The 25230-nt window shown below is 44.3% G+C and overlaps 1 protein-coding gene across 6 annotated transcripts in view; it reads left to right on the top strand.

Annotated features, from left to right (window-relative positions):
- prex1 (phosphatidylinositol-3,4,5-trisphosphate-dependent Rac exchange factor 1) overlaps positions 1-24937 on the top strand; it is a 75972-nt gene extending 51035 nt beyond the window's left edge. For 2 of the 6 annotated variants that reach the window (XM_056423891.1, XM_056423896.1), the window contains 24 exons: positions 1037-1185; positions 1261-1346; positions 2684-2823; positions 4119-4263; positions 5187-5362; positions 5634-5795; positions 8090-8300; positions 9301-9598; positions 10798-11016; positions 13731-13840; positions 14413-14495; positions 15129-15219; positions 15346-15474; positions 15559-15600; positions 16285-16502; positions 16676-16778; positions 18776-18919; positions 19835-19949; positions 20423-20489; positions 20627-20671; positions 21627-21802; positions 22014-22116; positions 22585-22652; positions 22745-24937. In XM_056423891.1, coding sequence (XP_056279866.1) covers positions 1037-1185; positions 1261-1346; positions 2684-2823; positions 4119-4263; positions 5187-5362; positions 5634-5795; positions 8090-8300; positions 9301-9598; positions 10798-11016; positions 13731-13840; positions 14413-14495; positions 15129-15219; positions 15346-15474; positions 15559-15600; positions 16285-16502; positions 16676-16778; positions 18776-18919; positions 19835-19949; positions 20423-20489; positions 20627-20671; positions 21627-21802; positions 22014-22116; positions 22585-22652; positions 22745-22787 — 3123 coding nt within the window. In that variant the 3' untranslated portion in view covers positions 22788-24937. Of the gene's footprint in view, positions 1-1036; positions 1186-1260; positions 1347-2683; positions 2824-4118; positions 4264-5186; positions 5363-5633; positions 5796-8089; positions 8301-9300; positions 9599-10797; positions 11017-13730; positions 13841-14412; positions 14496-15128; positions 15220-15345; positions 15475-15558; positions 15601-16284; positions 16503-16675; positions 16779-18775; positions 18920-19834; positions 19950-20422; positions 20490-20626; positions 20672-21626; positions 21803-22013; positions 22117-22584; positions 22653-22744 lie in introns of those variants that run through there. The other 4 variants (XM_056423892.1, XM_056423895.1, XM_056423893.1 and 1 more) reach the window with 4 other exon arrangements.
- Positions 24938-25230: the final 293 nt, after the last annotated feature.

The raw sequence follows: 25230 nt of genomic DNA, 5'->3' as shown, positions 1-25230 counted from the left end.
TCTCTCCCTCCCCTCTTACTCTGTTATTCGTCTCCCTCGTTCCCAACAATAACAGGATTGCTGGTCGTGACACGGCCTTGTGTGCCAGCACTGTGAATGGAGCTCAGCTGATTCCCATGGGGGCTCTGAAAGGGGGCTGACGGACACATACAGGGCTCTTTCACTATATGATGCTGTTATAGCAAACCGTGTGCAGACAGGCACCCATGCTGTATACTCAAATACACGCACACACACACACACACACACACACACACATACATACACACACATCCTTGCACATTCTGTGGCTCCTCCCAGTCGTTCCTACAGCCATCCCGGGCCGTTACCAAAAGCCTGTAGGGGCTGGGTGGCCCCTGGCTCAGCCAAGGCCACCCCACCGGATCTGTGCCCTGGACACTAGACTCACAGCACGAACATACAGAGGCAGCATTATTCTCACAACGTGACGAGATGTGCAAGATGACTGCATGTGATGACGTGCAGCGGTGCGTCGCTGCTCATTTGGAAAGAGGGGTTGCTTGATACTTGTGAGCATGTACATTATGCAAGTGATGGTTGTGCGCAGCGTCTCTGTTTTTATATGTATGCAACTTATTGAAAGAGACTTTGGTGTAAATATCGTGCTTCTTAATCATATCTTATAGCCAATCTCTTTATGCACTCCCTCCATATAAAAAAAAAAAAGCCTGTTCATATGCTGGAAAATGCACGACAAGACCGAACAGGCTGTGGAAATGTTGAGCGGTGCACACAGATTTGTCTCTCATATTTTGGCAGGAGACTTTGATCTAGCGCAAACTTGGACTTGTTTCTGGGTTCAGTGAAGTAAAGACTTGGATAATATCTTATCTGAGCTAAATGCTGCACACGGTTTTGGTGTCACTGTGACACTGGAGAGAATGGTGCCCACCTGAAGCTTGCTGTGCAAAAAGAAAAAAGGGGGAGGGGCAGCTTTAGAGGGAGCTGAAAACGAGCTGTAGCCTAAGAATAACCACCATTGTGTGTTCCCCTGTCTGTGTGTCTGTCCATCCAGATGGCTGGCCTGCAGGTGGGCAGGAAGATCTACACCATCAACGAGGACCTGCTGTTCCTCAGGCCCTTCTCCGAGGTGGAGACCATGATCAGCCAGGCCTTCTGCATACGACGCTCCCTGCGGCTGCTGGTCGCCACCAAGGCCAAGGAGTGAGGGCGCGCACACTTCAAAAAAAACACACACACACGGGGTTTACTGGGCTGACTGGATCTTTTCTCACCCAGGATTGTGAAGATCCCGGACAACCCAGATAGCCTGTCCTTCAGACTCTGTGGCTCTGCCCCTCCTCATGTCCACGCTGTCAGGAAAGGTGAGTGACTTAATTTAACAAATGAAACGCGAGATAAGGACAGACTACTTAAATTCAATTCAATTCAGTTTAATTCGTATAGCCCAATATCACAAATTACAAATTTGCCTCAGAAGGCTTTACAATCTGGACACATACGACATCCCTGTCTCAGGAAAAACTCCTAAGAAATAGAAGAAAAAAAACATAAATAATAAATAGATAATAAAGTTTCCAATAAAAAAGATGTTTCTTTCTCATCTTACCAACTAAATATCCTCATTATTAGTTATGGTCCTCGTTGACTTGGCTCACAAGAAAGGACATGATGGACATTAAACTGTGAACAGATTAATAGGAGTTTGACCTTGTTATTGAAGACATTTGGTGTCAGAAAGACAAATAATTCTGGGTGAAATCGAGGGGAAATATGAGGTAACTCTAGCCTCCAACCACCTGTTACCTTCTGCTTTTAGTGAGCCTCCATTAGGGTTTTATGGCCACCTGTCAGCCATACGGGCTGCTGAAAGGATTCAAACCCCTAATAGACTCCACACACACATTGCTTTATGATCAGAGCTAATAGAGTAACTAAAAAAGCTACCCCACACGTTTGTTATCCCGCTCTGTCCTCGCAACCAGATGTTTTCACAACCTACTCATAATAGAAACGCGAGTGATTCATGACAAGTTAAAGGAGGGATTAATCCAGATGTGTTAACCAGACGGGAGCAAGAGAGTACACACACACACACACACACACACACACACACACACACAAAAGTGTTTTACTTCGCTTTATTATGACTGTGGAACTTCTCTGCTTCCTGTCGTCCTCAGTTCTCTCCCGTTTCTCCCCCTTTACATGGTTTCTCCTCTCCTTTCCCAGTGTTTTGTATCACATGTGGTCCCTCTGCTAAATCGGTTCCGAAAGCAGTCTCCTTTAGTGACATCCATGCATGGGGTCAAGTAGTCCCAGAGTTAGGTAATTGTTGGCGCGCTTGGGTGGGGCCGATGCCAGCGTGGGTATTTTTAGGCCAGAGAGCAAGACGATGGAGGTGTTGATTGGACTTCCAGGGCGCGGAGCAATTACTAGCTTGGGACAGTGTGTTATTTTGAGTAATTTTCTATTTTCCCCAAGAGCCACAAAACGTGCAAGGTTATGTGCTCATGTGGGAATTAAGGCTAAAACCAGATTCCATACAAAGTGAACTAGGTTTAATATTTTGGAGAAGATAGTTATCTTCCTAGATCTGGGAAACTTGTGTACGAACTCCTCCTTTTACAATCGTGTGTTGTGTACAGTTCCACTGTGCTTGCACCACCTCGTGACCTCTGATCCTGTTCTGACACTGCAGGCTGGGAGGCAGCGGGGTCGGGACTTCAGCCTGGCCAGGTCGTCCTGAAGGTCAACGGCAACAACGTCAACCGCAGTGACTACCAAGAGGCCCTGGAGTACTTCGCCGCGCAGCACACTCACCAGGAGCCTCCCCAAGCGGTGAGGAGACACGGGACACGTTTCTTTATCTGAGCAGCTTTTGTAGTTTCGTAGCTAGGCATTTATTTAGTATTTGAAAAGAAACACAATCTTTTCAATTGGAGGTTTGGCGGTCTAATTAATCAGGTCATTCAACATCGCGGGACAGGCTCACTAACTGCAGGTACAGCGGAGCACGTTCTCCAACAGACTGCTTCAGCTCCGCTGTCACAAGGACAGATCCAGGAGAACGTTCCTGGTACAGGAGAACATTCCTGCCAAATTATATTAGATGTTATAATAAATCACCTCTGGCCAGATCCTCCTCAAATTGAATCAACATTAATAACCATTGCACCGCTTCACATTATATATTTTATACACACTTATATACACTGTATATACTTTGCATTTGTATCTATCCATCCATCTATCTATCTACGAGGTAGATAGATAGATGGATGGTCCATAAAACAGCTTTCATTAGGGCAACAATGTGTGTTTGTAAAGAAGGATTCATCTCTGTGTGTTTCTTCATTTCATTCACGTTCCAACAGTAGGTGGCCTAGAGGGATCTCGAACATAAATCACTGACTGACGCATTGTCACTGCAGGCCACTTGCAGTCAGGGTTGAAAATGTTTCAGCTTGATATTTTTTCGCCCGGAGAGAAAAGGGTAGCCGAGCAACATTATAAACAACTTATTTCCACTGAACTTTCATCCACTCATTTGGCTTGTATTCAGTTTTCAAAATATATATATTTGTAGTTTTTTTTTTTAGAGCCATAAGTTGTTTACACACCATATGGCTAACTTTCTAACTGCAAACCCTGTGTCTGGTTGTTCAGACATTCCTACATCAGCAGCCTCTGCCTCCAGGCGGGTATTTCACAGGTCTGCCATCAGTGTAGGATTTCCTGCTCTCCGTTTAAAGCACATTGTTTTGTTTCATTGTGCCTGCTCCACTGGCTCAGCTGAGCAGCCTTGTTTTGGGACCTGTTCCAGTAACTGTTTGCTGGTTCATTTAACAGCAGGATACATTAGATGTAGTTGTAGATGTGGCTGACTCCACTGCCGGTTTTGGGGCGGTGCAATCAACCCTGATTACCTTGTCAGGGGAAAAGTGTCCATGTCCACAGGCCATGTACAAATATCTCAGATTCTTGCCTTTAAATTCTGTTTATGAAACACAAAACACACAAACAAATATTATTTTTCTTTTCATGCTCTCTCCCTCTAACTCTTCTATATGTCAACTTTTCTTTTTGCACATTCAAGTAATACCATATAATATAATCTACCCCCCCTCACCCAGTGTCAGTGGGTGTATCGTGCATTCGAGGATGTGGAGGAGCTCCAAAGAGAAAGGGGTGTAGGTGAGAAGGAGGAGATTCCTTTCCTTCCTTATCCAGTGGAGAACGGCTCAGACCACGAGGAGGAGAACGGCACCAATGGAACAGGTGAAACCCAAATTTCTGGTTTTTTTTATTTGTATATCTAACTAAGTAGTTTTAAGGAGTCAATGCTGACAAACAATTATGAGGATCACATTTTTTTCAGGCTGCAAAAGGCATTGGAATAGCATTACTTGGAATATGCTTTATTTTGAACTGGCTGCCCTGTGTGTCCGTTGCAGACTTGATATATTGCTGTCAAAAACATTGCATCAGAACATTATGTTCCACCCAAAATTCTATTTTCAGATGATAAAAAAAGTTGCTCTAGTGGTCATTTTTTCCCTGGATATAGAACATTATTTGTTTGAAGATTACATACAGGCTATAATCACAGTTGTAGGACATCGAGTCACACGGTGTATATGAGTGTTTATACAATAAGGGACCACTTTTTCTTAGTGCTGGCAGGGTCTTAACATTGACAGATGCGCGGCACACCGTGTACCTTTTTAAAATGGATTATTGGGAGTTATAATATAATCATTTGTCTTTCCAACGCACTTTTCATTTTTAGGCCATAACTTTTTTTTCTCTGAATTCACAGTGCTGGTCTTTTTTTTCAGCAAATACATTTGGGATTTTGTATATAAATGGTAAATGGACTGTACTTGCACGTTTTTCTAGTCTTTCCCTCTACTTGTCGTCATTCACCTGTTCACGCCCATTCGTAAACTGATGGGAGGGGCTACCAATCAAGGGGCCACCTGCCCATCAGGAGTAGCTAACACCAAAGGAACAGTCTGCGTGGACAAATCGAGGTTAGGTGTCTTGCCCAAGGATACATAGACATGAACCTGGGGAGCCGGGGATCGAACGACGAGTCTGCTCCACCACTGAGCCAAAGTGCTCGACTTAAAACACTTGAATCCCTTCTGAGTGTATGCAGCCTTTACACAATGACAACAAGTGAAAATTGTGCTCCACAGACCACCGGCTGGGCAGACTCTCCCTCTCCGATGAGCTGCCACTGGTCAGCATGACAGTAGATAACGTCCACCTGGAGCACGGCGTCGTCTACGAGTACGTCAGCACGGCCGGCATTAAGAGCCACGTCCTGGAGAAGATGGTGGAGCCCAAAGGCTGCTTCAGCCTCACTGCCAAGGTACATACAGGAGAATGTGGAGAAAGTTCACATGTATCATCGAAGATCCCAACTTGGCCATTCATCAGGCCTCTTTTAAGACTATTAGCAATAAGAGGCTCTTTTGGCCTCGGTTGTTATTAATGGAAAGCTGAATGTTTAGTTGGATGAAAAACACACTTGTTGCTGCCAGGAATGTTATTTTGGATTCCGGATTGTAATAAGTCAATCAAGTGTATACACTTTCCCTGTAGGAGTGATCCATCCTCACCAATGTCTCTTGTGTCCACAGATCCTGGAGGCATTCTCTGGCGATGACAGCCTCTTTGTTCGTAACTGCAGCCAACTCATCTCCCAGAGTGACCGAGTCGTTACCATGCCTCAGTATGAGTTCAGGCAAATCTGTGACACCAAGCTGGAGAGTATCCGACGGCGGATCAGCAGCTATCAGCAGGTACGAACACATAGACATCAGACATCCAACTTCTACACATAGAAACATCCCCAACTCGTTGACTTACGACTCAAAGATTCTTTATTTACATGTGTCTGAATCACAGTTCACTGTGACTTTCAGTCAACACTCGTACCAGTACGCTAACATTTAGACCATAAACGATGTATCATCTCTCTTCTTGGTTTCCATCCATCCATCCATCCATTCTCATCCGCTTATTCCGGGGTCGGGTCGCGGGGGCAGCAGACCCAGCAGGTTGACCCAGACTTCCCTCTCGCCCGCAACACTTTCCAGCTCATTCTGGGGGATCCCGAGGCGTTCCCAGGCCAGCCGGGAGATGTAATCTCTCCAGCGTGTCCTGGGTCTTCCCCGGGGCCTCCTCCCAGTAGGACGTGCCTGGAAAACCTCTAACGGGAGGCGTCCAGGAGGCATCCGAATCAGATGCCCGAACCACCTCAGCTGACTCCTTTCGATGCGAAGGAGTAGCGGCTCGACTCCAAGCTCCCTCCTGATGTCCGAGCTCCTTACCCTATCTCTAAGGCTGAGCCCGGCCACCCTACGGAGGAAACTCATTTCGACCGCTTGTATTCGTGACCTCGTTCTTTCGGTCACTACCCAAAGTTCGTGACCATAGGTGAGGATTGGAACGTAGACCGACCAGTAAATTGAGAGCTTCGCCTTTCGGCTCAGCTCTCTCTTCACCAAGACAGACCGGTACAGCGCCTGTTTTACTGCTGCAGCTGCACCGATCCGCCTGTCGATCTCCCGCTCCATTTTACCCTCACTCGTGAACAAGACCCCGAGATACTTGAACTCCTTCGCTTGGGGCAGGCACTCTGTCCCCACCTGGCCTTCTTGGTTTCTTCTTCTTATAATATTATTCTTATTTCTTATTACAGACATGCTGTTTAATGCTTTGAGGGGCTTAAGAGAGGCTTTTACACAGTATAATTGGCAGTGTCAATTCAACACTTGGAGTACATTTTAACACTCAGCCATTGAACATATGGTCCCTTATCTTTCGAGTGTTAAAGTAACATTTCAGTTAACGCAACTCGCAACGAGTTACTATCTTACTCTACACTACAATGAGAAGTGTTAATTTTGATAAACACTAGTCCGAGTGTCAAATATAAATAACACTACAAGTGTTATTTATATTTGACAATTATCAGTGGAGAATAATAACTCTAACCAGAGTTGCGTTAACTCTGAAATGTTATCACTATGTTCAGTGTTACTTTACATTACTATTCATTTAGCTGACACTTTTATCCAACACGACTTACAATCATGTTAAATTCATACACTGTAGACACAGCTACGGGGAGCAATTCAGGATTAAGTGTCTTGCTCAAGGGCACATCAAGTAGGGTGGGGATTGAACCACCAACCCCCAGGTCCTTCTTTCAATCAGTGACTCGATAACACTCTGTCGATAGGGACCATATGTTAACTTGCTGTTTACTGCCAATATTACTGTGTAGCTTTTGACTCGGTCACGTTAGCCGTCTGCAATTTGGTATTCCAAGACACAAAAACATCTCGAGTGTAAGTTGAACACAGTATAGAGTTATTCTAAAATGTTGCTTTTGCTGAATATCAACATTTGATATAAAAAAGTTATTTAGAGATTTTTTTTCTAGAATTAAAACGCACCTGATGAAACTCTATTTCAAAGGAGAAGGAGGGAGGTGGAACTTTCTTGAGTAACAGTGAGCGTTGTCATCAACACTGGGCATTTTACTCTTGCTCTAGTTTTAATGACTCTGACAGTCAATTCACTTTAACACTGTAATTTTACACAAACATGTTTTACTCTGAATATTTACACCAACACTGGGGGCTATTTATTGTTGTAATAACTCTGAAAGAGTCAATATACTTTGACACTGAATTTTTAACACTGGGGAATTTACTGTGTAGGTGCGATGTGACTGTTTAACGCTGTCTTTTCTTCTGATATAGTGTTGCTGTTAACCACACCAAATATGATCAAATGTGCCACCTCATGGCACATTACAGCTCCTCTATATACACTTGTAAAACATGACAAAAATCATTCCAGTTACACACAATTGTTTTTTTCTTTATAACTGAAGACACCAAATATTATACATTTGAAGATTATTACATCAATGACATGACATATTTTCTGCTACAGTGGCCACATTTTATCTCAAAATGGTGAAAATGAAAATAATTTCATCGTGAACAAAAATATTTCAGCTGCTAGTCATGCGCATTGTGCTTTCACTAATCTAAGCTTGTGTCTCCCGTTTTTCACCAAGTTCTCCCTGGAGCTGAGGAACAAGGCGTGGCCCTCCTTCAGGCAGGCTGGCGGGTGCCCTCACCCGCTGGGCTGCATGGACTTTGTTCCCACCAACTGCCACGTCAACTTTATGCAGGTCTCCTACCCCAAGAGCACTACCTCGGCTGGCAGGACTTTCAGCATCCGCTTTGGGCGCAAGAACTCCCTGTATGGCCTGGATCCTGACCAAGGTAGAGGGAGGGGACACACACACCTCTATCAGTTACATTTTGACACTTGCTTGCTGCTTAAACCAAGCTTCACTCAGATCTGTGCTCTCCGTGATAACACAGCTTAAGCTCTGCAGCACAGGGAAGGTAATGTCGACCCCGGCCTCCTATAGAAGCCATAAGATCTCAGCAAGGATTCCCATGGTAAATTAGATGAGTGGTTGGTCATGAAGACTCCATTAGCCCCAGACCGTACCCATGTTATTGACAGTAGAAGTGAATGAATGATGTCAGACAAGATGTTGACTCGAGCAGCGCTGGAATTTGTTCCATTCACTCAATGCTGCTGCTGTTGCTGCTGCAGGGGTCAAAGGGGGAGAGAGGGAAGGGATTTCAGGGAGTAATGTAATTTCAGCGAAGAATAATTTCAAGATGAGGGCAACACGTTAAGAAATCCTGCAAACATAGATACAGAAAGAAGTACGCCGTCTTCTGTCTGTGTGGCCCGACTTCACGACAGTAATTGAGGGTCTTTAGCTTCTGAACTGAACTCTCTGCAAAGATGAAAATGCAATAGCTTTCCATCAACGCCTCATCGTCATCTTTCCTCGAGGTGTCTCTCTCTGGTGCTTTTCAGTGTGCGGACCTGCCTGCTCACCCAGCCAAAAGTAGACTAATCTTTTGTCGGGCAGGAGCAAGTCACAAATGGGATTTATTTACGAGGCTTATTATCTGAGGCGGTACAATTTCCTTTTTTCTTCTAGCTCATTATTCTGTATTTTAAAAGAATTTCTGGAATGTACATACAATGTGTAAGAGCTCTTGTGTTTATTTTTGTTATATTCAATTTGTGTGTATCAAGAGAACTTGATCTGTCTCAAGTTATTGCAGCTTCGTCTGGCACTAAGCCCGAGTAAAGCAGTTTACGTCCAGTGCTTTTAGAAGATGTTTTTCCTCCGAGACAGGAGGAGTGTTGCCTAATGTTATTTTCTTACCCCCCTGCTTCTGTCCTTGTCTGCAGCACAACTCAACCCCATGTCCCACACCCAGCACTGTGTGACCAGCATGGGCGCTCCCTCCTGGAGCTGCTCGGGCCTGGATGGGGACGACGACGACGACGAGGAGGAGGACGGCGGGGAGGTGAGCATGGATGGCAGCGATGGGTCGGTGGACAGCCAGCGTGGCGGACACGGGGAAGGCGGCTTGAGCTTCCTGCTCAAACAAGAAGACACGGAGACCCAGGACGCCTACATTCACTTGTACAGCCGCCTAGACGTCGCTGTAAGGGAGATGAGGCAGTACGTCGCACAGATAGATGTGTAAGTGTTCCAGTTTCTTGTGAATGCTGCGCAACTGAATGATTTGGTCTTCACTTTAATATTGTCAAAACAAGGTTTTCAGCACTGCTGGCGCCATTATCCAATATTGGCATTCCACCGTTGTTTAGATGCGAGTGGACTATTTTCATTGCCTTCACTGTGACATTTAGAGATCTCTGCATAAAAAGCAGAGAGCTGTTATCCCAACACCAGCCTCCCGAGGCGGTTCGTCAGCCTTTTTTTTTTATGTCTGCCCTTTCGCCTTGTATTGCCCAAAATATTTAGAGACCCGGGTCCAGTATAGGAACAGGGTGTGGGGCCAGGATAGAGAGAGAAAGAGACACATATTGTGTGTCTGTGAGGACGAAGGGGTGTGACGATGTAGCTGAATACTGTTGGGTTGAGAAGGCGTCTGTGCACAGTGTATTATAATATAAATATAGACAAAATAGGGTCTGGATATTATTTGTCATTTCCTTTAAATATACTTTGTATGTCTATCTTTCAATAGCTATCAATGTATTTCAAACTATTAAAAAATGCAAACAAATATACAACACATGTATATTGTACAGGACTGTCTCAGAAAATTAGAATATTGTGATAAAGTTCTTTATTTTCTGTAATGCAATTAAAAAAACAAAAATGTCATGCATTCTGGATTCATTACAAATCAACTGAAATATTGCAAGCCTTTTATTCTTTTAATATTGCTGATTATGGCTTACAGCTTAAGAAAACTCAAATATCCTATCTCTAAATATTAGAATATCATGAAAAAGTATACTAGTAGGGTATTAAACAAATCACTTGAATCGTCTAATTAACTCGAAACACCTGGAAACACATTTTCAAATGTTTGATTTTGTTTTGCTGTTATAAATCTTTTTTTTTACTTGGTCTGAGGAAATATTCAAATTTTATGAGATAGGATTTTAGAGTTTTCTTAAGCTGTAAGCCATAATCAGCAATATTAAAAGAATAAAAGGCTTGCAATATTTCAGTTGATTTGTAATGAATCCAGAATGCATGACATTTTTGTTTTTTTAATTGCATTACAGAAAATAAAGAACTTTATCACAATATTCTAATTTTCTGAGACAGTCCTGTATATGTTCTAAATGTGAGAAACGCATCATTAGCCCTGAAGTGTTTACACATTAAATATTGTGAATAAAGCCTCTCCCCGCCCCCTTTAGCCTCTTGTCATCCATCACCGAGCCCACGCAACTCCAAAGGGAGGGTGGGGAGCCTCCGACCGACGAACCCAGCCAGCCACCCTCTCTGGTCCCCTGCGAGGACGGCTGCGACCAGGACAAAGTGGAGCAAGGCGGCATTAAAAGGGTCTGCTTCAAGGTGAACGAGGAGGACCAGGAGGACTCGGGCCATGACACGATGAGCTACAGGGACTCCTATAGGTAATGGTTAAAGGCCGCCTCACAAAACAAATCAAACATATCTTTAATTTTTTTTTGGAATGTAACCTGTTTATAAGCTCTCGGGCATAGAAAGTATATTTAGTTATCCTTGAAAATGTCTTCCCTCAATACGCTGCCCGGTATGAAGCACACTATCTATATTTATAAAATACAAAAAGGAAACATCAGACCCCCTCTTGTCCCACCTGGATTTCTACAACATTGCACTTCCTCTTTACCCTACAAACTCATAATGCTAGTCATTCTTGATTCTCCCCACCCACCCCCCATTCAGAGGCTGACCGTCAGATGTTCCCCTCTTTCACTGCGTTCAAGAGCTAAAAATGACTTGTTTTGGTCAGATCTGGTTATGTCATTTGCCTGTTGCGAGTTCATTCAGATGTTTCTGCATGTGTATGTGTGTCTGTGGTTCACGGTTCTCTGGGCGGTGCTCCACCGAGCCCCACCCTCCACCACCCACTAAGATGTAGTTATTGGTTGTTGGTGTGGTGGGCTGGTGTATAATAGAGCCAAATGTTTGGGGTGCGGCCTCCTCATCCACTCTGTCATTAGGGCCCCGGCCACGCCATGTGAAACGTGATTACCTCATCGCAATAAAATGCATAGGAGAAATGTTGGCTGTTGTTTGCGTGTGACACGCAGACACAGACACACACACACACACACACACACACACTCAGTGGAAGCAGAAAAAACAACCTCTGTTCAAAGCCGCTGTACAGTGAACGTGGACGATTTCCACTTGTGATGAAAAGTGCTTCTGTGTTTCAGAAGGCTTGCAGTGAAACTTTTATTTATTTAGTTTTCTGAGTCTTGTTGATAGAATCAGACATGAAAGCCTGAGGTGCTGACAGACCGCGGCAGAGCTCAACAGTTGGAGGTCACTGCCTGAGAACAGTTTGGAAGGAACATAACGTGAGAACAGAAGAGAGAGACACTTAGATGTGGAGAGAATACAGAAAGAGTGAGTCGTAGTACTTGTTCTAAACTCCAGTACACTGTCGTAAATCTTTGGCTCCCGTATCTCCGCTTGACCCCACGAGGACCTTTTGTCTCGAATTAAGACGGTTGAGTCCAGGTCCAGCCGAAACGGATCACAATTCCCCCTCCAAGCATCAGAATGCATCTTGAGCGATTGATCGCCCTTCGTCGCTTAACATTTCAAACAATCCATTTCAAACAGCAGCGTCCCCCAGAATTAATCCACGGTATCATTGCCCCCTCGCTTCCTTTGGCAAACCAGCTTGCTGAAGACATGACACTTTGTGACCACATATGAACCTTCATTTCTAGACTTAAAACACTCCAGTTTAGACACATTGTGTAAATCAAATTGGTTTCCAATAATTCTAGAAGTGTAAACATTTCGTTCAACTGTTTTTAGTAGATGAGTAGTTCCTCCAATTCCTGCAGTGCATTGCATTGTGGGACAATATGACCATTAATGCCAAACTCAAATTTAAAGTGGTTTCAGTATGGACCCTAGCAATTGTTTGTGTCTTTAATGTACGCCATTTTTACACAGAATGCTACACCATGACGCTTTGCAAATGGGACATGGCTACAATTAACAAAGCAAGCTTTCTCTGGTATTTTCGCGAGTAAGTGGGAGGGTGTGTATGAGTAGGTGGGTGTTTGTGTGTCTAGGTTTAAGCCAGATCCGCTACTACAAGTGGAATTGTTGTCACAGTGGTGCGCACACTTTTGGCAGGAGGTGTGTGGTTACATTTAGAGAACAACCCTGTGTGTGTGTGTGTGTGTGTGTGTGTGTGTGCCTCTGAAATCAGCCAGAAAACTCACCTATCTGTGCAGAATCAGATAAAGAGACCAATGCTGGTCACACAGAGAGAGGGGGAATCGTGTGTAAATTAGGCAACAAATAAAGTGAAAAGCAATAGGAGGCCTAGACAGAGTCGAGGGAAATAGTACAAAGAACCATGGATTTACAAGTGCATACACGCATATTGGCATTAGAGTGGAACACAGTGTGTTTGAATTAGTGTGTGTGAATAAAAGCCAGCAGGGAAAAGAAGGTCATAATAACTCTCCCCCCATAATTGTAGCAGCTCTGACGTAGCCAGACACCACAAACACACACTCGCACCCAACATACACACACATTAGGGACCACAGAATAACCCAGCAAGTGATATCCACCCCCTAGTCCCCCACATCGTCATCCAGCCGATCTGGCCTCTGGCGAAAAAGAAAGACAAAGTTGTCCGTTGTCGTTTCGTACAGCTCTGAGTCGCTCGTAGTCCACTTGGTACTCCATCCTGTGAGTCATGCAGAGCTCCTCCGAGGGGCATCGCGGCAGTGCTGACTTGGTGCGACGTATAATTTGAGCCACATAAATCTTCCACATGCTCCTGGTAACCATGTTGGATCACATAAGAGGCATGACTATAAATATAAACACACCAAGCTATGAAAGAGCGCACGTTTGTAAATGTATCTGCAGATAGGCGTGCTCCATATCAGCGTTTCAGTCAAACATATCTTTGTTAATCTGTGAAATGTGGGCGACCCTCGAGTGCAAGCCAGTGGCGGTTGGTTGCTGCGTGAAACATTTAATTACCTTTCTGTAAATCAGAAAAGGGCATTTACAATCGGAGGGATTACTTGGCAGCATAATTACAAGACACAGCTCTCCAAATCCTTTCTGTGGTTTGCTTTCTTATGCATTTTAAAAGTGTGTGTGTGCTTTATTACAGCGAGTGCAACAGCAACCGAGACTCAGTCCTGTCCTACACCAGTGTGCGAAGTAACAGCTCGTACCTGGGGAGCGACGAGATGGGATCAGGTAAAGGAATTGTAGATTATCTGACCTTTCCATCTGCACTGATCCAAAACTAGTATCCAAGCTGCCCAAACAGACGTAAGGCGAATTCAACGTAAACAGCACAAGCGAGGCCGTAGCAAAATGCATGCTTTCCCCAGTGTCGAACAGAGACGAGAATTAATGGATGTTTGCATAAATTTTTTTTTTTTAAAGAGGGATTCCTCCTCAGTTTGTGATATTGTTGACACATATGTCACGCTTCCAGAGTGCCAAAACGGAGAAATACTCTCGATGTTTCTTGGCGTTGACCGTGGTCAGATATTTCAGACATAACATTTCATAACCCCGCAGCCACATTTTTGTTCTGCGAGCCAAGTACGTGTCCACCGCTGTTTATCGCCTCGTTTGTTATTTACCAGCATTCATTCTAAAAGTCCCCAATGATCTTTGTCAACAGAATATACATCAAGACAGATCGATAGAAGCGTGTTTGAGAAGTGCAGATGGCCAAACATAAATGAATGCTGGCCTCTGAAATGTGTGACCTCTACTCAACTGTTTAGTCTGGTGTCTTTGCACTGTTCCGCTGCTAGGGGACGAGCTGCCGTGTGACATAAGGATTCCTTCGGACAAGCAGGACAAGCTGCACGGCTGCCTCGAGCACCTTTTCAACCAGGTTAGTTCCGGGGGTTTGACTTGGAGTATTCGACCCATTTAATTTGGGGAATTTGTGTTCCGCGACCCAAACATCCATCCCAATTCCAACAGGCTATGATGCCAATCTCTATTCCCAAACTCGCACATTGGAAGATGTGAGGACCAACTGAAATGACTTAACCTTAAACTTGGCCAAAAGAATTAAACACACACACACACGCGTGTCAGCATTAGACCACCAGCAGCAAACGATTTGGAACAGATGATTGTGATGGTAATCAGTCAACATCTGGGCTGAGTTACCTCGAGGAGCTCTCCGTCCTCTGGTCAGGATCCTGGTTTTCTCGCTCATCCGTCACTTGATCTCCTTTTCTTTCTCTCCCTTCCTTCATTATCTCTTTCCCCTTATACACACACACACACACACACACACACACACACACACACACTCTCTCTTGCATGGATTAGTGGTCTTTTCATCTCCTCTTGCCAGCATGTTATGTCCCTTGGCTAACCTCTTGGGCTAATCTCACTGCTATAGTTCTTTCCACATGTAAACAGCAGCTCTTGAGAGCCTGCAAACACAGGCCGTGTGTGCGCGTGTGTGTAATATATAAATATATTCAGTCTGTGTTTTAATTTCTGCACAAAGGTCGACTCCATCAACAGCCTACTCAAAGGAGCGGTCATGACCAAAGCCTGTGAGGAGACCAAGCATTTTTATTCTGACCACAGCCAACCAGGTACATGTATGTGTGTGTGTGTGTGTTTTACCACAAGGAAGGTGAGAGTGTGTGTCGTCGTGTTGACACTATTACACGACAGATACACACGCGCGTTCACACATTCCCGCTTTGTTACGTGAACAGAGTTCCGACAAACAGAAGATTGGACGGTTCGCTGTCGCTACATCATCCACAAGAACATCCAAGAGGACCCGTGGAACCTGCCCAGCTCTATCAAAACCCTGGTGGAGAGCCTGCAGCGATTTGTGGACGGTAAGCATAAACACGCGCCACACCTGCATGCGAGTCGTCTACGGCTGCACGCCAAGTCATCTTGTTTTCCTTCTGTCGCCACAGATGGAAAGAACCAGCTCCTCCTGGCCCTGCTGAAGTGCACAGGTAACATGTCAGCGTTATAGATGGAGACCAGTTCAAAGTCGGAGCAAGGCGCCGGTGACTAATCAAACTGGATAAAACCCAGCTCCAATGTTTCCCATTAAAAGAGCCGTCAAGACAAAGCCGTGGAATCACTCGGCATAATTCAGGCTCAAGTTGCGAGGAACTTCTCATAACCGGAGCGTTTAAAAAGATTCAAACAGTTTAGAGCACTTTGCAAATGAGATCATCCGTCCGATGAAAATACGGCCAGTTCTCCATCATGGAATCTGCAGCTCCTTCAGACATCATCAAAGGTTATTCAGTTAAAACTGAAATGTATAATATAATGTCCATGTGCAAGTATGTTTTGATTTCAGAAAAGAAGATAATGCAGATGTTTAAATCTATTCCAGTCTGTTTTTATTTTCCACATTGGGCACCTTTCCAGGTTTTTGTGTGTGTTTATACAAGGATGAGGGCTTGTTGTCACAGCATGATGCTCCAGTCACTTTGAACTGTGCACAGCGGCAGACGGTGCTAGTTAATGGGAGATATCCTCTCAGGGGATGGAGGCTAATGGGAAAACTTATTTGTACCAGAGCAACTTTAGGTATAACGAGGAAGGTGGGAGGTTGGGATGCCTTTACCCTCTTCTGCCCACTCGCCATCACCCATAACCTCATCCTTTGTACCCTCCCACCCCAGACACGACTCTGCAGCTGCGACGGGATGTGATCTTCTGCCAGGCGGCGACGGGCGCACTGTGCACGCTGGCGGAGCAGCTGTTGGCAGCGCTGCGGTCGCGGTTCAACAACGCCGGCGAGTACCAGGAGGACGGCAAGGAGACCAGCCGCAAGTGGCTGGAGCAAATATCCGCCATCGGCGTGCTGCTGCACTTCCAGTCCACGCTGGCGCCACACCTGGTGAGCACAGGTGTTCCGTTTCCTCTTGACAAGAAGCTGCAAATCGGTTTTTTGTGATGTCGCTTCTCATAAGTCGGATACATTATCGCTGTCCTCTCCTGCCTGGCTTCTTACCCTCGCATCTCTTTCCCCGCTGCGACTGAGCTCTCTTTTTCTCCCCCTTCCCCTGGCAGAAAGAGGAGCGGACCATGCTGGAGGATACCAAGGCGGCCCTGTTGGACTTGGACAAAGTCACTGTGTTCTTCAGGCAACTGGAGGATGAGTGTCTAGTTGCAAGTAAGAGACTCCGTCAAGAAAGACTGATTCAAACTACACCGCTGCTAATGAGCAGCTGTATGGTAACGACCAACTCTGAATAAAGTTCCATTGTATGGAAGTGTGGTAGCCATTGAGGGCGAAATTTATGTTTTATCATTGCAGATTTTCTTTTCTTTTTTAGTGAAACAAGAGTGAATAGGGAACTAAAACAACACTATAATGGCTCCATAAATCAACTTCAACAAGGGCACAGCATGCAATCTCCTAAAGTCCTCATTATCCTTGTATTAAAGATGAGACGTCCCCTTGATAGGCTCTAAAGGGGGATCGTTCAAACTAGAGTGCTGCTCTGAGACGCAGGAAATACCAACACATATGGAAGCAGCCATAGATATGCGCACGCAAGCATTACTTTTAAACTCATGTGCAATGGTCCGCTGCATAAAAATGGTAAAAACGGATTTTGCTGTTTACATCGCTTCCCAAAAAAAGCGTTCAAGGTCGGAGCGTTTTGTGCAAAGTAAGAAATTGAATAGAGGAGTGAAATGCAGTAGTTTTGACTGAGAATGCACCGCAGGTTGATCATCGTGGGCTTTGTGAGCGGCGTGTCGTGACTTGGGCGCATTCATGTCTTTAAAATACTCATCGGCCACCAAGAGCCTTAACACCAGCACATACAAAAGGACGAGCGCTTCCTGAATCGGTTCTCCTTCCAGCCGCCTCAATGTGGCCGGCAGAGGTTTGTCGCTTAAAGGAAAAGCCCAATATGCACTTACCATTTTTTGAAGCAGGGGATTTGTTATTCTGGCATCACGCAGCAGAAAGTATTTAGTGTACACATGGCTATGTGTATATTTTGCACGAACTTGCAAACCAATGCGTGCACATATTGCCTTGGTCATTCCTACTGCACACTATGTAAGTAGAGATATGCACAGTGCTCGGACCCAATCTCCAACACTTTGATGTAAAAAAACAAACAAACACAGTTTTTAACCAAACGGCTTTGCTAAAGTTACAATTTATGCTCAGAATGCTGCAATGCAGGCTGATGGTTCGTGGCGGCAGCCTCCATTGGGCAGTATTGATTTGCTAATAGCATCCTCAGCAAGCCGGGAACTCTCACTGGGGCAGAATCGTGTGAGCACAACAGAGTATGAGGCATCGCTGGCAATGCCACAGTATTACGGCTTGATGGGTTGTCCAGCAAAGAGCGCTGACCCTAGAGGTCGTCTTTTCCGTTTTCTCAGAACAGATCATGTGCCACAGTCAGAAACCGCTGTATGTTATTAGTTCTACTTGTGCATTGTTTGTAGAATCAGCAAAGGTTACCGCTCTGCTTAGAGGGATTCAGCAATGACAAATTAGTTTGAACTACAAGGGAGCAGAAGGATTAAACAAATGCGCCAGACAAACATCCAAATTGTTTATATGTCATTTGTCCCGCACAGTAATGAGGACACCGCAGATCAGAGTTTAACATCAGTGTTTGCGACAAGCTGCTTCATTAAAAACAGACGTGTCGTGCAGATGTTTCCAAAATGACTAACAAACGGGGTGATTACCGTTGTTACATATAAATGGACTTGTGTCGTGTTTTTCTTTGTTGCCATTACCGTGCACTCTGTGGCGGTGTCAAAGCCGAAGTAAGGCAATGCTGGAGATGCAAGGAGCTTTCAACATTCAGTAGTGGCAGGGTGGAGTTTCTGATACGACTGCTTCCATCGTGGTTTTACCAAATCCCTCCTGGTCAAAAGCCATCTGTGCTATCTTTGTTGGCATCGGGAAACCTGGACTTCTGACGAATATAGATGTTAAGAGTGCCAGGACTGTCCAACTTCACTGCTCTTTTAATAATGTGGAATTGTGAAATGAAGTGTTTTTGTTCACTCCAAAGACCTCTCGAACAAAACGTCCGAGGCTCGCTGACTTCAGAGCCCATTTTCTCGTGTTGAGTGAACAGCTAAAATGATAATAGTGTAGTCCTGTTAACGTTCTGTCTCTATGTATTGCAGACACACCGGTGTGTTACCAGGTGGAGGGCAGCCGCCAGGCCCTGAGGGTCACTCTGTACCTGGACAGCTGTCACTTCAGCGAGCTGCCCACCCGGCTGCAAAATGGAGGTAGCCTCAAGCTGCAGACTGTCCTCTTCACCAGGGGTAAGACTGGACTACAGGGTGGAGACAAAGAAGTGCTTCACTACACAACGAGGGCGAGTAGGCATGGGGGTTCCTTTTTTTAAATACAACATCTGTTTAACAATATATATATATATTTTTTCTTCATAATTTTAGCTTCAGCAATAACTTAAACAAAAACTCCTGCCTTAAAAGGTAGTTTAAATTCTGCGTTACCAAATAGAAAAATAGAAAAACAAGAGTCGGTGTAATGCTCATCACACTGCCAAATTCAGAGAGGGTAGTATTGAACACGGAGGAAATCACTTCTGCACACTGGACATTGAATTGCACAATTTAAAAACACTCTCGGAGCATTATGCAGCCTCTCACACAGGCACATTTCCTGAAAGCTCGACATGTGTTTATTAAGTTAGATTGGAGCCTTTTTCTGGCCGCTGAAGACATCCACCTTTTGAGTTCTGCTCTGTTGCCTTCTGGCTCTCCATCGGTCTCTGCTGGCCTCAACTTGAACCAAGTGCTGCAGCATGGCCTCAGCCATTCAGCAGTATAGATCTGTGGTGGAACATTGCCACCTACTGGAAAATTGTCTCTACTGCAGGTGGGGGGGGGGGGGGGTGGTGGGATGGTGGGGGGGGGGGGGGTTACAATATTGCAGGTGCTGAAGATTGTGAGTGCATGGCCACATATTGAAAATCCTCTTTAAGTCAGGAGATTTAGGGCATTCAACAATCATAATGTTGTTTCACAGTGGAGGTTCGGGATACGATCGGGGCTGGTGATTTGTTGAGTCAACATCAAAATGACGTCCGTGTTGGTGTAAGCTTGTACCATGATGAGGTCTTGAAGATGCAAGGGGTTAAAGTCGGAGGGCTTGAAAACATGTTACTCGAGCCTGTGTGTGTGGATCGAACTCCTCCTGCTCTTTTCCTCCAGCGCTGGAGCATCCGGAGGGAGTGTCCCAGCAGGACTACGCAGCCATGGAGGAGTTCCAGCAGCGCACCAACGCCGTCTCACTGGAGAAGGTCAAGGCCTACTACCGCAGGCTCAGGTGCGCCGTGATACACCGTGCCGCACGCAGCCCTGACTAGCGCTCGGGATATATTCTAACTTAAATGGAGCGTCGACTCTGTGGTGTTGCGTAAGCGAGCAGAAAAGAGTCTTCGCCCGCTGTCTGAATGAGTTTGAGGGTGTCGACTTGTTCAAGTTGAGAGCTGAATAATTCAGCTGGACATGTCGTAACATCGGCTTGTGTGGTATTTCGCCAACACGCTCAATCAAACCACCTATTTGTTATTGTTTATTGCCCTGTAAAATGAGAAGAAGAATATGGCTGTGATGTCCTGTGTGTGCGTTAATTCCCAGGAAATTACTCATTCAACATCAATAAATGATCAAATATGTACGGTAATGTTCTGGACATGCTAGATGACTCAGCTCTCACACAAAGTGAGTCAGAGGATAAAAATCTGTCGATCTCCATACAATATGCAACTAGATGGTTTTTTTCCCCTCCCCCAATAGGGGTTTCTATTTGGAGAAGTCCAATTTCCCGACGGACTCAAACACCACAGCGATGAAGATAGACCAGGTAAATATACACTTATTCTTTTACATTTCCCATTTTTTGCCTTTGCTGACTACGTCGCAGTCTCCGTGGTCTTTCGTCTCGTGACATGTATCCTGTTCTTGTAATATTGTTGTGACTGAATATAAATGCAAGCGCAGATACTGGGCCTTGAAGTTAGAGACCTGCAACCAAGCATTTCAAAAGTAAGATGGACTGGAGTCCTGCAACCCCTTCACCACCCTCCCCTATTAACTCCAACTAACCACAACACTTCAACATTATAGAACTGCATCCATTTGTTAATTTGTTAGATTAGAAAGAAAATCATAGTGTCCCAATACTGACTGTAGCTGAACTAGATCCCAGTGATTAAAACTGAATAGAACGTAGTTTCAATGTCTAGAGAGCCTCATTCTCAGGTTGTCATTGTCTTTCAAAAGAAAGGCTCTAAAGAGTTCAATCTCTTTGTGTTATTTTCAATGGTTCTCCTCTTATCTCTGCTGGTGCACCGTTTTAGCAAGTCAGTTACTCTATTTAATTTAGCATTGAATATTGAAATAATACATCAAGTGGTGGGAGATCATTTCACTTGCTTCTAATACAGATCAACTTTCTCACTATTTCTTTATCTTGATTACAAATGTGCTCTAATTTAAAGGGACGGTTAACCCCAAAACATATATTAACATAATCCGCAGACTTTGTTTGCAACAGTTTCATTTTGGAACTATGTTTGAAAGAAAGTAGTCCCTTCATGTAACTACTCACAACTAGGTTTTTGGATTATATGAAGTACCATGTGAGGATTTCTGGAAAGAAACAGTGCTGTTTTGGGGCGCCCCGTTATATTGGAGAAAGGGCAGACAGCCCTATAGTCAATATTTCAGACCAAAACCATCTAGACTGATATAACGCACTACAGGTAATATATATATATATTCATTTTTTTTGTTGTTGCGGTGAACTGTCCCTTTAATTGACATTATTTCGGTGTTATTCGTCAGTATTAACAGTGTAAAGTTGGTTTTATTGTTCTCGTTCTGAAATACAGATTTTAAAAACCTAACAGTAATCTGACTTGGTAAGATGGTCACCTTTGTCACTAGCTCTCGTTTATGGTCCATTAAACCACTGACCCTCTCCTCCTCCTCCTCACAGCTACTTCGACCCCTCAACACACTGGACGACCTTTGCCGACTGATGCAGTCCTACGTCAACGTGCGCCCGAGCGCCCAGGGCCACCCGTCTGGTGTCAGCGTGCTGTGTGTGTCCTCCGAGCTGTGCAACCGCCTGGGCGCCTGCCACATCACCATGTGCGGCACAGGCATGCAGAGGTCAGCCTGGCGCCACGCCGACATTATTGTACCGCTCGTTTAGTGCCACTAGGCTGTCGGCTGCAATAAAGATGAACACAGCCTTGCCACACTGTTTTTAATACGGCCCCCTCCGCCCCCCAGGTCCACTAGTGTGGACAACCCTTTGGTATGTTTTGCTTGCAGAGGCACGGCAGAGCTGACCCTCCTCGCCTGTTTTTGTTTTTTACAGATGTACCCTAAATGTGACACTGGAGCAGGCGATGATCTTAGCCAGGAACCACGGCCTCATGCCACGCTGCATCATGCAGACCATGGATATAATGCGCAAACAGGTAAACAATCTACATTGTGGGTTCTTTGCAGCCGTGTTTTGTTCATTAGAAATTACTTTGGGAAGAACGACGGCTGGTAATACATTTGAAATCTGTTTTACAAGAATAGAAAGTGAGTTTTTCTCTGATATTGAAAGTAACACTTTAATGCGTCACATTACAATTTGATAGGAAATATTCATTTGATCATCTTTACTCTTACTTTAGTGATAACAAGGTATAGACATATTGTCACTACACAAATGTATTGAAAGTCGAGAATTCATCATATTTATTCACCCAGCCCCTTTCCATGTAGATCATTTAGTTTTGCCTACCACAAAGTCTCACCATACGGATGGATGGCTTTGATAAAGTCATCTCAAATAATGGACATTGTAGGCTTTTGGATGCTCAGCCATTCAGTTTATTATGGTCATTGTCGAGCTCATAGCATAATGTTTCCCTTTCTTTTTTTTTTTTTACCAGGGCGCAAGAGTTGAGCTCTCTGCTAAAAATCTCAAGGTCATGGACCAGATGCCTCCATCATTCCCAAGGTACTGTGTGAAACCACTTCCAGACACCTCTTCCAATGTGGTCCTGAGACGAGGCAAAGTCACCTCATTTTGTGTTGTTTCTTTTACAACAGGCTCTTCAAGCTGTGTTTGCCACCTTCGGATGGAGATTTCTAAGAAAGCATGTCACTTCAGAGAAGACATCAGAGTACTAATGAATGTGAAATAGGAAGAGATGATGAGAGATGACAATAACAGAGGTCTCACTGCTTTCTTTTCCAATAAACGCTCCCAATGGAAAAACCCTTGCCCCCCCCCCCCCCCCACAAAGAAAATACCCCAGTTACACAGAGATAATTCCACCATGGATACCACTAGTGTAAAGTACAGGCTAAGCAAGACTGTACACATGACTAATGACAGCTACTAGGGAGCACGGACAGTGAGAGTGAAGCAGCCTGACGCTCCAAACTAGTGATGTGCTGTTTTACTGTGAAGCCACCTAGATAGAAGTAGCATGGCTTTGTCTGCCTGTCTGCCCGTCTGCCCATCTGCTTGTCTGCCTGTCTATCCGTCTTCACAAGACCGACAACTAGTGCGAAGATGTTCACAACCCAAGTGAAAGGGCGAGGCCAGTTTGAGGGAGGCCTCACACAGAAGACACCAACAGCGATGGCGCTCCTCACTGAGCTGTTACTATTAACTGGATTAACCAAACTACCTGTAGCTGGCTGTCATCCTAAATGCAGACGCTATCCGCTTTGCCTCGGACTGCAACAGCGGCCTCTGTCTCTCCGTTTGGGCTGGCGTTCCCCAGGGCTCGATGTTTGGACCCTGTGTGAAGTAGAAATACTCAAATAGCCTCGTATACATGTACGTAGCTGGCTGAACAGATGCAGGAGGACTAGACATAGGAATGGAAGTAGGGATCGAGGGACAGGTAATAAAGAGGGTGAGGGGGCTGCTCTCTCTTCAGCCCTTTGCATGTGGTTACTGTGCAATTACTGTAGGTTTAGTGTGAGTACTGTATTACTGCACTATATGAAGGATAGTTATTTATTGTGTCCGGAAGGAGCATTTTTATCCCTTACTTCTACTATATCAGGTATTAAAGAATCTAAAAGCATTCCAGGCTACGTATTGAACAGTATTTAAAGGACCAATGGCATGCCTTTTTTTTTTTTTTATAAACGTAACCGCTTGTTTGTTTTATTTATATGTATGGATCATGTCAGGAAGTGTTATTTGGATTTTCAGGGAGAGCAAAGGAGGAAAGATCAACAGAAGCTAGCTTATCAGAATCAGGACAAAGGGAGCTAAAGCGAAACCACACAAGGCTGCTCGTCGATAAGCGGCCAAATCAACAGGTTGTTAAATTATTAATATATTAATTAAAGTGTTCTAGTTGAAGGATTGTCTTCTGTTCGCTTTGACATTATTTTAATATTTTGTATAAGATTTTTTTTCTTCTGTTTGTCTTGGATCTGTTGTATTCACTCTGGGTGTTGAAACGAGCACAATAACTGGTCCATTCAAGTTTCAGTTTCAGCGAAACGCAAACAAAAGGGTTTGTTTTCAGGAAGGAAACACAGTAGGCCCTAACGTTGTTTTACTGAAGATTTTAATTTCTTGTACAGACCAATTGTAACGATGTCAGAGGAAAGGAGAGGAAAAGGGAGATAGGATACGTCCGAATAATGATTAAATATTATTATTTTTATGGAGATGGTATAGTAGATAAAACATTTTGTATTTATGCTTGTGCATTGAAAGAGAAGCGTCTCTTGGCTGAGCGTAACCTCACTGACAACTTGTTTTGATTTTGACTATTAAAAAGACCTGACGAGCATTTCATGAATCTCGACATGCTGCACTCATTAGGCAGATCACTTTCGCCCTTTTAGTTTTTGTATTTATTTAAAAGCAGTCTGGTTCCAAATGAGCATGTTGAAATCGTCTCTCCACATCCCTCTTTTGGCACATAAGACTCAGCAGATATTTGCATGATCATCTCCCTTATTAAATTCACTCTTAATGTGAGCAGTGTTAGTCACCATCATCTGGTTTTATGCGTGTGTCACCATTTATTTTTTATTTTTTTAAAGATCTAATGACTGCAGCATGTTGGTGTATCCGGACAAACAAATATGTCACCGATTACACATTTATTTACATTATTCTAATGTTGTTGTTTTTTGTATATACCTTATTTGCAATTTTCTGTTGCTTGAAAATAACTGTACAAAGGATCTTTGTTGAGTCTTTCTGAGATTATCATTGTTAATGCAATCTTAACAAGCTAGTAAATAAAAATGTTCACAGTGTGATGATGTGTTTATTTTCTTGTTCAGCAGCAAAGTGGCCGACCACACCAGAGGAAATGTGTCCAGTATGAAGGGATTTTTCTCCTGTAATTTCCCTCCTTTACGGTGTCTGGCTTTCCTCTTTTGGCTTCTCACTGCACATGTTGACGGGTCATCCTTTTATATGCTGTATTTGTCATTTGCCAACTGCAGAATGCAAACCGTAAAACAAATATAGCTTGTCATAGTTTTAGGTATCCATTACACGGATGGAAGTCAGAACCACTATGAATATTGCATGAACATGCATCATCTTC

The sequence above is a fragment of the Pseudoliparis swirei genome, chromosome 9 (assembly GCF_029220125.1).
Source record: "Pseudoliparis swirei isolate HS2019 ecotype Mariana Trench chromosome 9, NWPU_hadal_v1, whole genome shotgun sequence".
NCBI classification, from domain to species: domain Eukaryota; kingdom Metazoa; phylum Chordata; class Actinopteri; order Perciformes; family Liparidae; genus Pseudoliparis; species Pseudoliparis swirei.
Note: the sequence above shows the minus strand (reverse complement) of the source record. Positions and strands in the feature narration are given on the sequence as shown.